Consider the following 13,445-nt stretch of genomic DNA (forward strand, 5'->3'; position numbering starts at 1 on the left):
TTTCAAGAAGCATCAGTCCCCAATGATGGAGACATTTATTAGCCATACCTCACATCTCACCATCTCTCTGCGATCGCTACCTATTAGCAACATAAGCTAGTCCATAAATCACTTCTACTTATTTATGCTAAAGTCATTATGATTTTGCCTCTGCCATCATTGAATTTTATACACAGTTACAGCTGTTTAGTGCCAGTCACAAGATCATTCCTTGGCATAAAACATTGTATTAAAGTGGTCACCAATCAGTGCAAATCATTCTATTAGCGCAGACTGCATTCAGTGTAACATTGGTATTAAGGTAAAAGGAATGCCACCAGTGATTTCTTCCTGTATCGCTGTTTACAGTTGGCAATTTACTTTTAACATAAAACTGATGATCGTAGAGCAGAGGCTGAAGATTTGAGAGTTCATCTCGCTTTTGGAGCAATAACACCAAGGTTTTCCCCGGATTTTCCAGGGATTGAAGTTTTATTAATTGTACTACAGTCCTTGCAAATCCAATGCTTTGAGTGGTTGGCTACTGCAGATTTAATCATCAATGAAGACTTGTCCTATGCTGTAACCTACAATAGTTTCAGGTAGTGACCTCTTAGTGCATGAATGGCTAATAAAGAGTTCTTTGCAATTGAATCCAAGTATAATTTAAGCAAAGCAAAATTTATGATTTAAAAACAAAAAAAAACTCGCAAGATAAGCATGCTGTGGTGTTGTGCATTCTGTCTTTACTCTTAACTAGGACTTAACTAACAGTCCTGCAATTGTGTTATGGTCGCACAGTGGTCGTTACTTCTTCTTAGGCAGTCCCTCAGGGTCAAAGGTGACCCACTCCTACTCCAGTTATTTGACTAATACTTGGAGATCTGGAGTACTGATCCAAAGATGCAAATTTGCATTCTTCTACGGAAGGTGTGGAATTTAAGATCAACTAATTAAATCAATCTGGGATATAAAGATATTCTCAATAACTACATCGTATCATATTGAACAGCAAACAGTGTAGCAGAAAACCAGGCCCTTCAAGCCACCATGTCTGTGCCAACTATGATGCCAATTTAAACTAATCCTATCAGTCTGCACATGGTCTATAGCCTTCCATTCCACGTGCCTCTCAAATATTGCTATCGTATCTGCCTCCACCACCTCCTCTGGTAGTTTTCAAGGCACCTACCACTCTGGTAATAAACAAAATTGCCTCACAAATCTTTAAGCTTTCGCCTTCTCCTCTAAAATCTCTGCCCACTATTATTTGACATTTCCACCTTGGGAAAAAGACACTGACGATCTACTCTATCCATGCCTCTCATGATTTTAGTATACTATCAGATCACCCCTCAACCTCTGACGCTCCAGAGAAAGTAACCAGAAGACAATTGTCCAATCTCTCCAAGTAGCCAATACTGTGTAATCAAGTCAACATCCTGGTGAACTTCTCCAACGTTTCCACATTCTTTGGGGCGAGAACTGCACACAATATTGCAAATGTGGCCTGACCCACATTTTAGAGCTTCAGCATGACTTACCAACTTTTATACTCAATGCCCTGACTGATGAAGGAACGTATGCTGTACACACTTTCTTTATCTCTGCTTTTTACTTGTATTGCCACTTTCAGAGATCTCTCTGTACATCAATGCACCCAAGGCTCCTATATTTGACCTCAAAGTGCAACACCTCACACTCGTCAGGATTAAGCTCTGCCATTTCTCAGACCACATTTCCAACTTTGCACCCTTTGACAACCTTCCTCACTACCCACAACTCTGCCAACATTTACGTCATCTGCAGACTTACAAATGAGCCCACCTATATTTTTGTCTAAATCATGCACAAATCCCTGTGGAGCATCACAGGTTACAAACAACACCCCTCCACTGCTACATTCCAGCTTCTATGGCCAAGCCAATTTTGAATCCAAGTCTCCACGAATCCACGTTCTTTAATCTTCCAGATCAGCCTACCATGAGAGACCCGTGTTGAAAGCTTCACTGAAGTCTATGTGTACAACATCTACAGCCCAACCCTCAATCATCTTTGCCACCTCCTCAAAAGACCCAATCAAGTTTATACTACATGACTTCCCAAGCACAAGGCCATTTTCCTAACATCCATGTTTTTCCAGGTGAGAAAAGATCCTATCCCCAAGGATCTTCTCCAATAACTTTCCTACCACTGATGCAAGGCTCACTAGTCTATAATTTCCTGGCTTGTCCCCGTTGCCCTTTTTAAAAGGCACTACATGGACCATTCTGCAGTTATCTGGCACCTCACCTGTGGTGAAAGAGGATACAAAGATCTCAAGAACCCAGCAATCTCTTCTCTTGCCTCTCTCTCCAATGTACCTCTCATTATTAAAACAAAAAGGATCTTCATGATCGAGATGTTTAAGGAAGGACGGCAGAAAAGCTGGAAGTTGCAGCTCCAGGAATTTGTATCTCCACTGGCTTACGTGAGATTCCAGAACCCAGCAACGTGGTTCACCCTGAAATGGCCCAGCAAGCCACGCAGATCAAGGTTCAATGGACGTTGCCTCCCCAGCAACATCAGAATAAGAAGAAACATGTCTATTTACTCTGCGGTTCCGAATTCTGTTTCACGGTTGGAAAACTGGAGCACATGCAGCAAAGATTAACAAAAGCAGGTTGCAAGTAAATCAGAGATAAAAGTTAGCTCAGGTGAGAAGTGAGGGAAAAGAATGGAGTGAATTGGGAGAAGGAATAAGTATGCAAAGGAACAGAATGAGAGAGAGACAGCATGAACACAACAGGAATCACACTTGTTGCAAGAGTCTTAACAGTGTTGATGTACAGAGGGATCTTAGGGTCCAAGTCCATGAAAGTGGCTGTACAGATTGATATGGTGGTAAAGGCTGTGTATGACATGCTTGCCTTTATTAGTCAAGGCATTGAGTTCAACAGTCAGGAAGTTATGTTGCAGTTTCATAAAGCTCTAGTTGCTGCATCTGAAGTATTGCGTTCAATTGTAGTCACCCCATTACAGGAAGGATGTGGGGGCTTTGGAGAGGATGCAGAAGAGGTTCATCAGGATACTACCCAGATTAGAGGGCATGTGCTACAAGGAGAGGTTGGACAAACTCGAGTTGTTTTCTCTGGTGCAGCAGAAACTTGAGGGGGAGACCTGATAGAGGTTTATAACATTATGAGAGGCATAGATAGGGTAGACCGCCAGTATCTCACACCACCCCCCCATAGTCAGAATGTCTAATACAAGAGGGCATGCATTTAAGGTGGGGGGTGGGGGTGGGGAGGAGTTCCAAAGGAGATGCGTGGGGCAAGTTTTTTTAAAAAAAAGTGGCGGGTGCCTGGAATATGCTACCTGGGGTGGTGGTGGAGGCAAATACAAGAGGCGTTTAAGAGGGTCTTAGATAAGAACAAGAATGTGCAGGGAAAGAAGGGATATAGACATTGTGTAGGCAGAAAGGATTAGTTTAATTAGTCCAGCACAACATTGTGGGCTGAAGGGCCTGTTCCTGTGCTGTACTGACCTATGTTTAAGACAAGGTCTTCCTTCAATACCTGTAATGAACAAAACTACTCTAAAGTACACCTGGCCTCTCCTACAGCAGAGAACTCTGTTAGCTGTTCTTGCACCAAGGTTATTAGTGGAGCCTGTCATAGGTTACAGCAAGGGGCACAACATGTCCTCAATAGAGATTAAATGCACAGCAACCAACCAATCAAACCATTGGTTGTGCAAGGACTATGATGCAATTAATAACACTTACACATGTCATATACTGCAAAGGTCATACCAGTAGACATTGTATAAAAGTATAAGCGAGGCAGCATGAATACTGATTGGACAGAAGTGAAACTTCAGAATGTGCAGTTACACAAACAAAGGGAACAAAACTAGGACAAGTCTGCTGACTGGATTATCTCATGAGGGCTAGGGGGACTTCACCCTCTGATTACAAAAGGTACATTTCTATTGCACGTGTAGTATGAGGGAGAGAGAGAGAGAAAAAAAATGAAACAGCAAATAAAAATACAACAAAAGTCAGGAGGGAAAAATGAGAAAGAAGATGGAAAGAAAGCTGCCTGTATTTCTCCTTGCTAACATGTTACTGGCTACCCAATGATGCTGAGAATTGTTGCAAGGATTAGATTGGATGCACTTCAGTCAGTGGGTATCTGATTGACCCTACTCCACCCAGAGGCATTTAAGAGGCTCTTAGATAGGGACATGAATGTGCAGGGAAAGAAGGGATATGGACATTGTGTAGGCAGAAGGGATTATTTTAGTTAGGCACTTAAATTACTAGTTTAATTAACTCTAACAGCATGCATCTAGAATGCAGTGGTGGTGGTCAACAACAGTGGTGGGGTGGGGTGGGGTGGGATGAGGTGGGTAGCAGGGCACTTGGTTGAGAAGGGAAAAGATTTCAACCAAGATTAAAGAACAAGTCAGTGTCTTGAAGTGGTGGGGGAAACAGACAGGGACACAATCATTCCGCTGTAAAAACTGGCATTTAAAAACGAACACATCCACAAGTTGCTGAACCACAAGGCAAATCTGGGATCAGAGCGCATCGCAGTTGAATGTTTTTTTTTCTTTTAATCTGGAGCATGTCGGAGATAAATTGATCTCCAATACTATAAATAAAAGCACAGGAGCAAGATAACTACCGCGAGTATTAGTCAAATTAAACAGCTGGTTAAAGAGCATGTTTTTATTAACAAAAATCTTGAAGGAAAGATACACAATGGCCTCTCATTTGTATATGACAGTGAGATATTCAGGCCACAAAAGGTGCCTCTTATTGCAGTGTTAGCACTGACCAACAATTGTCTCAACTCTAAAAACACACAAATGATGGTCAAACACTCCCATCTACAGTATCAGTTCCAGCGTCACTGTGAAACACTCTGCATTTAAGAGACAAGACGATAAAAAAAAACATGCCGCACTATCTGGTACAGAGATAATACAGGCAGCGGGTTCACTGTGGCCAATACATTTAATACTTTCTTTGCTAAATACATTCATTATTAATTGCAGTTCAAACACAGGGAAACAATAACCTTTTGTTTGAAAAAAGGATTCAAATTAAGCATTATGAAAACATTGCTCAAACTAGGTGTTAGCACACTGATTTTTCTATTCATTAATAAATAAAGTCTGGAAACAGGTTAAAAAAGTTAGATTAATTCAAGCATTATGTTTCAATGGAATTGAAAAATCTTGCATTTTTCCTTTCTAAATTATAAAATATTGGAAATAGTTTTTCTTTCCTAATTGTGCTGCGTTATTTTGTATCATTCTGAATTTGGTTTGTGTTTGGAATTTAAGAAGGAAGATGATCACACACGTTGTTTAATTCACAAGAGACAAATGCTAATGCTGCAAATGAGACATTTTTCATACTCATTGCCCTTAGGTTAGGTATTGTTTGCATCTCAGTTCTCCTTCAAATACATTAACTGTGAAGACGCTGGACTGGTATGGGGGTCAGGGAAGAGGAAGGTTAGTCCCAAGATTAGGAGATACAATAATCTATACCAAAAGGACTCTTCCCCACCCTTCACAAGAACATTACTTCCAGAAGCACAGCATGCAACTCATCCTAAGGACTTAGTTGCATATTTTCCAATTTTTTTCTTTCTGGTGTCAAATTAATCTGGGTGGAAAGTCAGCAGAAACAAAAGTATCCTCAATATTAATTGAGCAATAACTTTACTGTCTATTGAACTGATGTTCCTCCCCCACCCCAGATGAAAATGGCTTTCATGAAAAGCTAGAGGTCTTCATAACATCAGCCAAGCATGGATTTTCCACAAGTTGCTTGACATTGACAGATACACCATGCCACAATCACTGGTTAGAATCTTCTTCAAATATGGCTAAATGTATAAATCAAAATATTAAACTGCAGGCAATCCTATAATCTTTCTCAGAGGTGAACTGTGCCTCAAATGATAGGATTAGACAGACTAAAGTTAACTTTAGACTTGTGTCCTTGAAGTCTGTGTTCTTCCACCAATAGCCACGAGAATGTCCCCATTTTTTGTTTGCTCTGTCATTGGTGGCCATGCCTTTAGGCAAGTTGTTCCTCCAACCCCACCTCCTTTAAAATCTAACTTTTTGCCCAAGATTTTTTTGGCCATTTCTCCCCATGTCTTCTTAGGCTCTGTGCCAACTTCTTCCTGTGAAGTACTTCATGTTTTACTGTATTTAATGGAGCCATTGCATAAATGGAAATTGTTAACTAACTTGCTAGGCAATGTCTTATATCCTTGATTGGACCATCAAGGTGAGAGGTTTAGCCACTGAAACTGCAATGACAAGTAGCACCGACACAATTGCTTCCAACAGCACAATCCATCCTCTGATCACCAAAAAGAAAACCTGAGAACATCCTGACAAACAGCCATGGACTTGAAATATTAACTTTATTTCTCTCTCTGAGATGCTGCCTAACTTGTTGTGTACCCCAAAATAAAATGGGAATAGTGGGGTTTCTGACATCAGTTATTTTACTTTAGGACCCAAATCTCCCGCAAGAGGAATTCTCTTATGTGCATAACTGAAGGAACAAGCAATGAAAACAAAAAAAAAGCCAAACTGCATCTTCATCAATGAAAACTTCTAAACCCCGAGGACAATCAAAATTGTGCTTCAGCTTGTGAGGTTCAATATTTAGCCAAGAGATGTTGTTTAAAAATCTGTCCATCTCATTTAAAGTACTCTCTGCAGAATGTCAAAACAATGCAACATACGACAAAAGGTGGTCATAATAACTAAGACCCAAAAGCAATGGGTTAGCTTGCAAATTTTAGACTCAGTAAAAAGATTAGTTCCTGAAGAAAAAAAAAGCAAAATGAATGTTACCTTAAAAATTCGAGGGAGAAGCAACAACTTTTGGTATGTTAACTCAAAAGTGGTCAATTTTTAACTGGGAGATGTCACACCATAGTATACCTTCTTCCCAAGGACAATTCCACAAGATGCCTCTATGACAGCAAGTACTACAGAAAGTTGGTCATCTCTTCTTAAGATGCAACCATTTAACAATTTATTAATTGCTCCTGGAAGAGAAGGATGTAATTTTGCATCTTCAGAGAAAGGGAATCACCAATGTAAACATTCTACTTTGGCAGAGAAACTTAAATGGGGGCAGTTGTTTACAAAGACTTTTTTTAAAAATGCAGATTTGATGATAAAAAGTAGAGCAGTCACGGAATTGAAACTGCCATGTGTAGAGCATTCATTGCCATCGTACAAGAAGCTGGCAGAAACACAGTGTCAGAATAGGAATGGTAAACAATGATATTGTAGAATCACAGAATGTGTCAGGAGGGAGTAAGAACTCCCCTCATAACACTGGCGACCATACCGCTGACTTACAATCTTTCATGAATTTTGTTTTATATAAACAGAACAATAAATATTCATAACTTTTTATGGGAAGTAACAGTCTTCACAGTGATAGTCAAAACCCTGAAGAGCACTCAAACCTTATGTAGTGTTTATGTAATAAAAATTTCACCAGCTTCGTAGTACTAGGCTAGAGGTTCTGCTGTCAACCCTGGCCAGAAGTGCGACTGCTTGCTGCAGTTTACAACGGACAGCTTCTGTAATGGGTAACTACACCCGGTGGCTTTGGTTGAGAACATATTCAGAAATAGATCGTTTAATATCTTGTTAATCGCATGAACCTACAGGCCTGAGCGGGGGAGGGGGGGGGGGGAATAAATTTCCCTTAACGGCACTTCTGACGAAGCAACACCGTGCATTTAATTCCTCCAAAACTGTTACCTGGCTGAAATGCTGGACAGCTCCTCAGTTAAAAGGCGCAGTACGGAAAAAAAAATCTCATGATGGAGGTGGCACCTAACCAAATAGGAGTTCTAAGTAGAATGTTAGGGCTGTAAAAGACACCAATGTCACATGACGCCAGTCTCATCTAACTGCCTTGAAATTAAGGAAGGTGGATAAATGTCAATTTGGCTGCAAGTCTAAGCGAGAGAACAAATTTCACATGCAGGAGAGGACGTTCTCTTATATATAAATGTTGCTATCGTTTCACATCTGTCACAACTTTAATAATATCATCTCACAGCAGATTAGGAAGTCCCCACTGTCATTGCTGTCATTAAAAAAGAACGCAAATAGCATTTGTAATTAAGCAGAAAAATATTTATGCTTAAAACAGCTGTCATCCCCCCCCCCCCCCCCCACACCACCTCCAGCACAGTCTAGAATACAACATGATTTTCCACACTGCTATATTTCTCTGGACACAGGCGTATACACATCATCCACATTTATTGTTGCCTCTCTGCTCCCCTCGACAATGTCTCTCCGTCAAACAAACGCCTCAAGTGGGATTTGTAGTGATTTTCAGAGGGGGCCACCGCCTCTCGTAGCACAGCCCGTCACATTCACCTTATCAGCTTAATCTTGTGACTAAAACGATGCAAATACTGCAGTATGATGCTTCCAACATTTAACAGTCCACTGTAGCTCGGAGGAAAATTAAATCGGCTATGAAAACCCCAACAAAGCAACCCAAATAGTTACTACTGCTTTCAAAATGATAAACGCGCCTTTAAATTGTTTGCCAAGGTGTGCAACATTTAAATGTAGGGGGATCTAAAGAGAAATTAACAGTGACAGTGCTACCCTTGTATCTGAATGTTCACGCAAGCTATTTGTTCTATAGTGTGACATACTCTGGTGTGTACACAAAAGAAAATGTGCAGGATTAAGAATTGGTTTAAATCTCAAACGATTAAAGATTGGTGGCGTCTTAAAAAAAACTTTATGAATGGGTTAAAACTTGTTCATTCCCAGAATGTTTGCCAGGCCAGAACATTATTTTGCCGACGTTTAGTTTTGGTGTTGCTGATAACGCGTCTTAAACTTGTTCTTCAACATGACGTGGTTTAACAGGGACCATAACTGGACAACGGTTGGATAAGTGAACGCATTTAGCATCCATTATCCAGGAGGAAACACACCCCTTCTTGCCCATTGTTTACAATAATACTTGATGCACCACTATTAATTATTAAGGCACATTTTTGTGGCAATCAGAATATAAATATCTCGAACTTTTCTTAAGTAGTAGGAAGATTGAACATTGGAAAGTATAAAACTTAAAGCTCCTCGCAGGCAAGACAAGCTGGGCAGTATCGTTCATTCCTCTATCTGTCTACTTAAAGATGCTATACGTATCTGGCCTTGGTCACATACAAATCAGAAGAAATTGTAAGCCATAATTCAGTGTCAGGATTCGAACAGTCTTAGAGTCACAGGCAAAACCACATTTCAGCAATGCATTTCTCAACAGAATCATCTATTTAGCAAGCATCTGTACAACGTGAAATCTTGCAGCGATCTTGTCTGCTGCAATGTCAAATCCAGCAGCTGACAAGACAGATTGACGTGTTACTTTATAGGGAAGAAGAAAAATGGGATAAAAAGCTCTCCTCCTCCTGTTCTGTTTCTGAAGCAACTGGTACACCGGCCGCTATTAATAAGAGATTTCAGAGGTTCTAGCGAGGCAATGCAACTAGCAAAATATAGAGGGAGGGTCGAGGCGAAAAGGGCCAAATCTTCAACAGTCGAGAAACAAATTTATCTACTTACCCCTGGCAATGTCTTCTGTTCGTGTAAAGCACTCTGAGCCTTAAGCGCCGAATCCCTGGCACAATACGTGAGGAAGGCACAACCTATGTTAGAAAAGGAGCAAGTTACTCTCTACTACAGACGCCAGTGCATTCATTGCATTAAGTGCCGCAGATAAGGCAGCGAAAATTTGCCTCGATGCTCGTGTTCATTAAGCATCTGCTTTACCCGGACAGCCAATTTTATCTATCCTCCCCAGCCACAATAGCTCGCCCAGTTCAAATTAAATTCAGGCTCAGTCACCAAGGCACTTAAAGCAAAGTGCAGAAATAAATCTGCTTATGAAACAGGTTCAGTTACAGGCAGTTTTCAGTTCTGACCCGTTCGACTAACTAGTTAATTGAAACTTTTAAGTCTAACCAGTCTAGCTGCCCATTGTCAAAGCTCAGAAAAGGAGCATTTGCCACGATGATGCTCCAGGTTGCAAAGGAGAGCGTCTTCCGAAGCACAGACCCACTTTGTGGTAGGATCTTCCTCCACCCAATGCATTAACTTGGCGTGAACTCCTTACTATCATTGCATTACCTACAGCGGGAAGCAGCAATCCTAGTCTAAAAACCAGCATACTCAAGCGACAATTAATGCGAACGAGCTTTGAGTAAAAGGTCTCCTGCAAAGACAGATGTAACAAGCTCTCACTTGCTGATAACAACCCAGAAAATAATATGCCGACACTTCACGCAGTTAATTCATAGAGGACTCACTGAAACTGGAAGTTAAACTATGGCACAATCACATCTTATTATCATGGTATTGCAACAGATGCGAATAGATTGGCTGCTTATTAGGTGTGTTTAAAATCCAACAATCCTTTCTCTTCAAGCGCATGCAGATCAAGAATAAAGCAAATGTTTAGCAATCAGGATGCTTGTTAATGAGATTTAACTATAAAAGTGTGCACGTTAATGTCCATTGCTTATTGTCCAAAATAAAGTTATTGACAGCTCCAGTTAGCTGTGCTTCAAAAACCAATGGAGAAAAACGTATTTCCATTAAGGTCTACGCTGCATTGGCGATTTAACACGCTAAAGGTCAGCCAATGCATGTAAATGATTACATTAATTGACCATATTTTGTGGTCAGTAACTACCGCGCAGTGTAACCTATTGTCAACCCTTGGTAAAATAACCCGTGTTTATAAAGAACTCAGAAAGAGGCAAAGAAGTAAATCAAAATCCCAGAATTCAAAAAGCATAAAGGTCTGATAGGGATTGAAATGATGCAATTTACCTGCGGAGTGGGTGGAATCTAATTTACCTTATCAATGCTAAATCACTATCAATCCTTCACATCCATAGCAGGCGACACACATGCATCAAATCGGATTGTGTTATCTCGCCTCGGTTGGTTTAACAGAATTTAAAGTTTTATTTTAAAATAGGAAATTAGAGCAACTTTTGATCGGACATCAAAAGTGCAATCAAACTGACTGGAGCGCGGCGTCAATCCTCGCAGTTAATCAGAAGTATTAGTGGGAATCCATTATTTTGTAGTTTGTAAATTTCGGGAAACTTTATCACCGTTAATGACTGAAATTGACACTCTAATGTACTTTTAATTCGGGATGTTAGCGCAACCTGGTGAACTAACCCTCTTACATCAGTTCTAAATAGACAACCTGATGTTTTAATTTAGTTTACAAATCCAATGTGAAAAATTAGAGCGAGAAAAATCAAGCGCCAAAATGCACGTGAAAAAAAAACTTTAGATGATTAGGAGGGTCGGGTTCTTAAATTGATTTTGTTTTTGGAGGGGAGGGTGGTGTCCCAGATGAAAGGGCAGTAAAAAAAAACCCTTCCCCAACAGCTGCACAAGTGTTTGAGATGGGGAGGGAGTCCGCCGGCCACTACTGAGAGCGAACACACCACTGGAAATAGTGGCTTTGCAAATTCAGGAAACTTTAATGACGGGTCGGTGGGAGTAACGGGGCAAAGGGGGCATCCAGCGGAAAAAAAGCAGGCTGGCTGATTTGCCTTAGGGATGGGAAGGATAAGAGGCAACCATACACATCCACCCTTTGCCTGTATATAACACACACACACACACACAATGCTCCGGATGGCTTGCTATCACCATCTACACTCAAAAGATTGAATCTGAGACTCACAGACCTTTGTGCATACCAGTGAAACGGTCTTTCAACACAGTCAGTTCGTAGATCTTGCCAAATTCTTCGAACAACGGTTTTAGGTCCTTCTCTTCCAGGTTACGGGGGATCTGGCCGATGAAGAGTTTGATGGCGTCGTGATCTTTCATTGGGATGGTGTTCTGACTGTGGCTTAAGCCGTTCATTCGTCCGCTGCCGCCACTGTTGTTGGTGTCTAGCTGTACTCCGTTGCTTACAGTGGCCATCTTCAAGCGCTGTCTGTCTCTCTCTCTCTCTCTCTGGTCGCCCACGTCAGCCCTCTTTAACTAGGAGTCTGCAAGTCCTGACGTCAGGGTTGCCTGCTTGGTGCTGAGTAAATGTTGCCGGATCCACACACATACACACAGCCTCAAAGCCACGTTAACCCTGCCCGCCACACATACAAACAGACACTCCTTCAATCCAATCTGTGTTGGGGAAAAGAGGGAGATTAAACCAACACACACACACACACACACACGCACACACTGAGGAGCAAGCCAGTTTCTCCTTAACCCAATGCTTGCTGGATCACTTCGCTACCCTTCAAGTATTGACTGACAAGTTTTCTTCTTGTTTGAAGTACTCCTTTTGCCACTCTCTGCCCAGACAGACTATTCTCCATCTCTAGCCAGAGACAGAGCCTGCATCAGACTGTTCAGCATCTCAGGAGGATATTTGTCAGAAGTCGTGTGACAGAGAGAGAAAGAGAGAGAGAGAGAGAGAGAGAGAGAGAGAGAGAGAGTGGGACAGAGGGGAAGAGAATGGCAAGCAGAGGAAGAGTGCAGAATGGAGATGACAATAACAGACAGAAAACAGAGAGAGAGAGATCGACAGGGGGGTGGGGTGACACACATTTGGTAATAAAATATGAGGCAAGTTATCCATAACCTAGAATGTTGGAGAATCTTTCATCCTCTTTAAGCATCAAGGGAAATGTTTGGTTGTAAGCAATAATGCCAACACATCTCTCGTCATCCCCACCACCACAAATCAACCCTGATATAATAAGAAGTAAAATTAATACAGAAAGCTCCTTCTAATGTAAGAAGAGGCTCCACTCTATTATGATGCCAACATTGCTACATAACTGAGTCTTTACCTAGAGGTGAACATCATCACAACCTCTTGTGTGTAGATATTTCCAAACAGTAGGCGTGGGCATATCTTTTTGGTTAGGGTGAAGCATCTCCATCCAAGATAAAGTCAGATTGGAAGACGGGATTTTTCTTAGTTCTGAGACTGACCTTGCAGCAAAACACATTCCCACCCGGGCTCACGGACTTATTATTAAAGCAGTCAGACAAAATTCTACTGCATTGTCAACAGAGCAAGGCAGTGCAGACTTTTAGTTTTAGTTTTACTTAAAATGCGCCAATAACCTCTTTGTGCAGAGGAAGCTTCCACGGCTCTCAGGTACATTACATCAGTGGTATTTTGCAGATCATCTGCACACTGCTCTGATGCACTTGGATGGAGGATGGTGCAAATTTTCACATCCGTCCCGTTGGGATCTACCACCTGAACATCTAACAATAGACGGAAAGCAACAGTAACTTGACAAATCAACCAATTAGCAAACAGCCCCTAAACCACTACTAGAATCAATTGTATTTTTATCCCTCATCTCTCGCTTTCTTATTCCCATCATCAAGATGTCAAGGTC

At 41.2% G+C, this 13,445-nt stretch overlaps 1 protein-coding gene across 6 annotated transcripts in view; it reads right to left on the bottom strand.

Moving 5' to 3' along the window:
• The window catches only part of celf6 (CUGBP Elav-like family member 6), an 830,275-nt gene extending 818,045 nt beyond the window's left edge, over window positions 1–12,230 (bottom strand). For 5 of the 6 annotated variants that reach the window (XM_052042321.1, XM_052042317.1, XM_052042316.1 and 2 more), the window contains exons 1-2: window positions 11,766–12,230; window positions 9,616–9,698 (exon numbers count right to left, since the gene is read on the bottom strand). In XM_052042321.1, the coding sequence (XP_051898281.1) occupies window positions 9,616–9,698; window positions 11,766–12,006 (324 nt within the window). In that variant the 5' untranslated portion in view covers window positions 12,007–12,230. The remainder of the gene's footprint in view (window positions 1–9,615; window positions 9,699–11,765) is intronic. The other variant, XM_052042318.1, reaches the window with a different exon arrangement.
• Window positions 12,231–13,445: the final 1,215 nt, after the last annotated feature.

This window comes from Pristis pectinata, chromosome 32, assembly GCF_009764475.1.
Source record: "Pristis pectinata isolate sPriPec2 chromosome 32, sPriPec2.1.pri, whole genome shotgun sequence".
NCBI lineage: Eukaryota > Metazoa > Chordata > Chondrichthyes > Rhinopristiformes > Pristidae > Pristis > Pristis pectinata.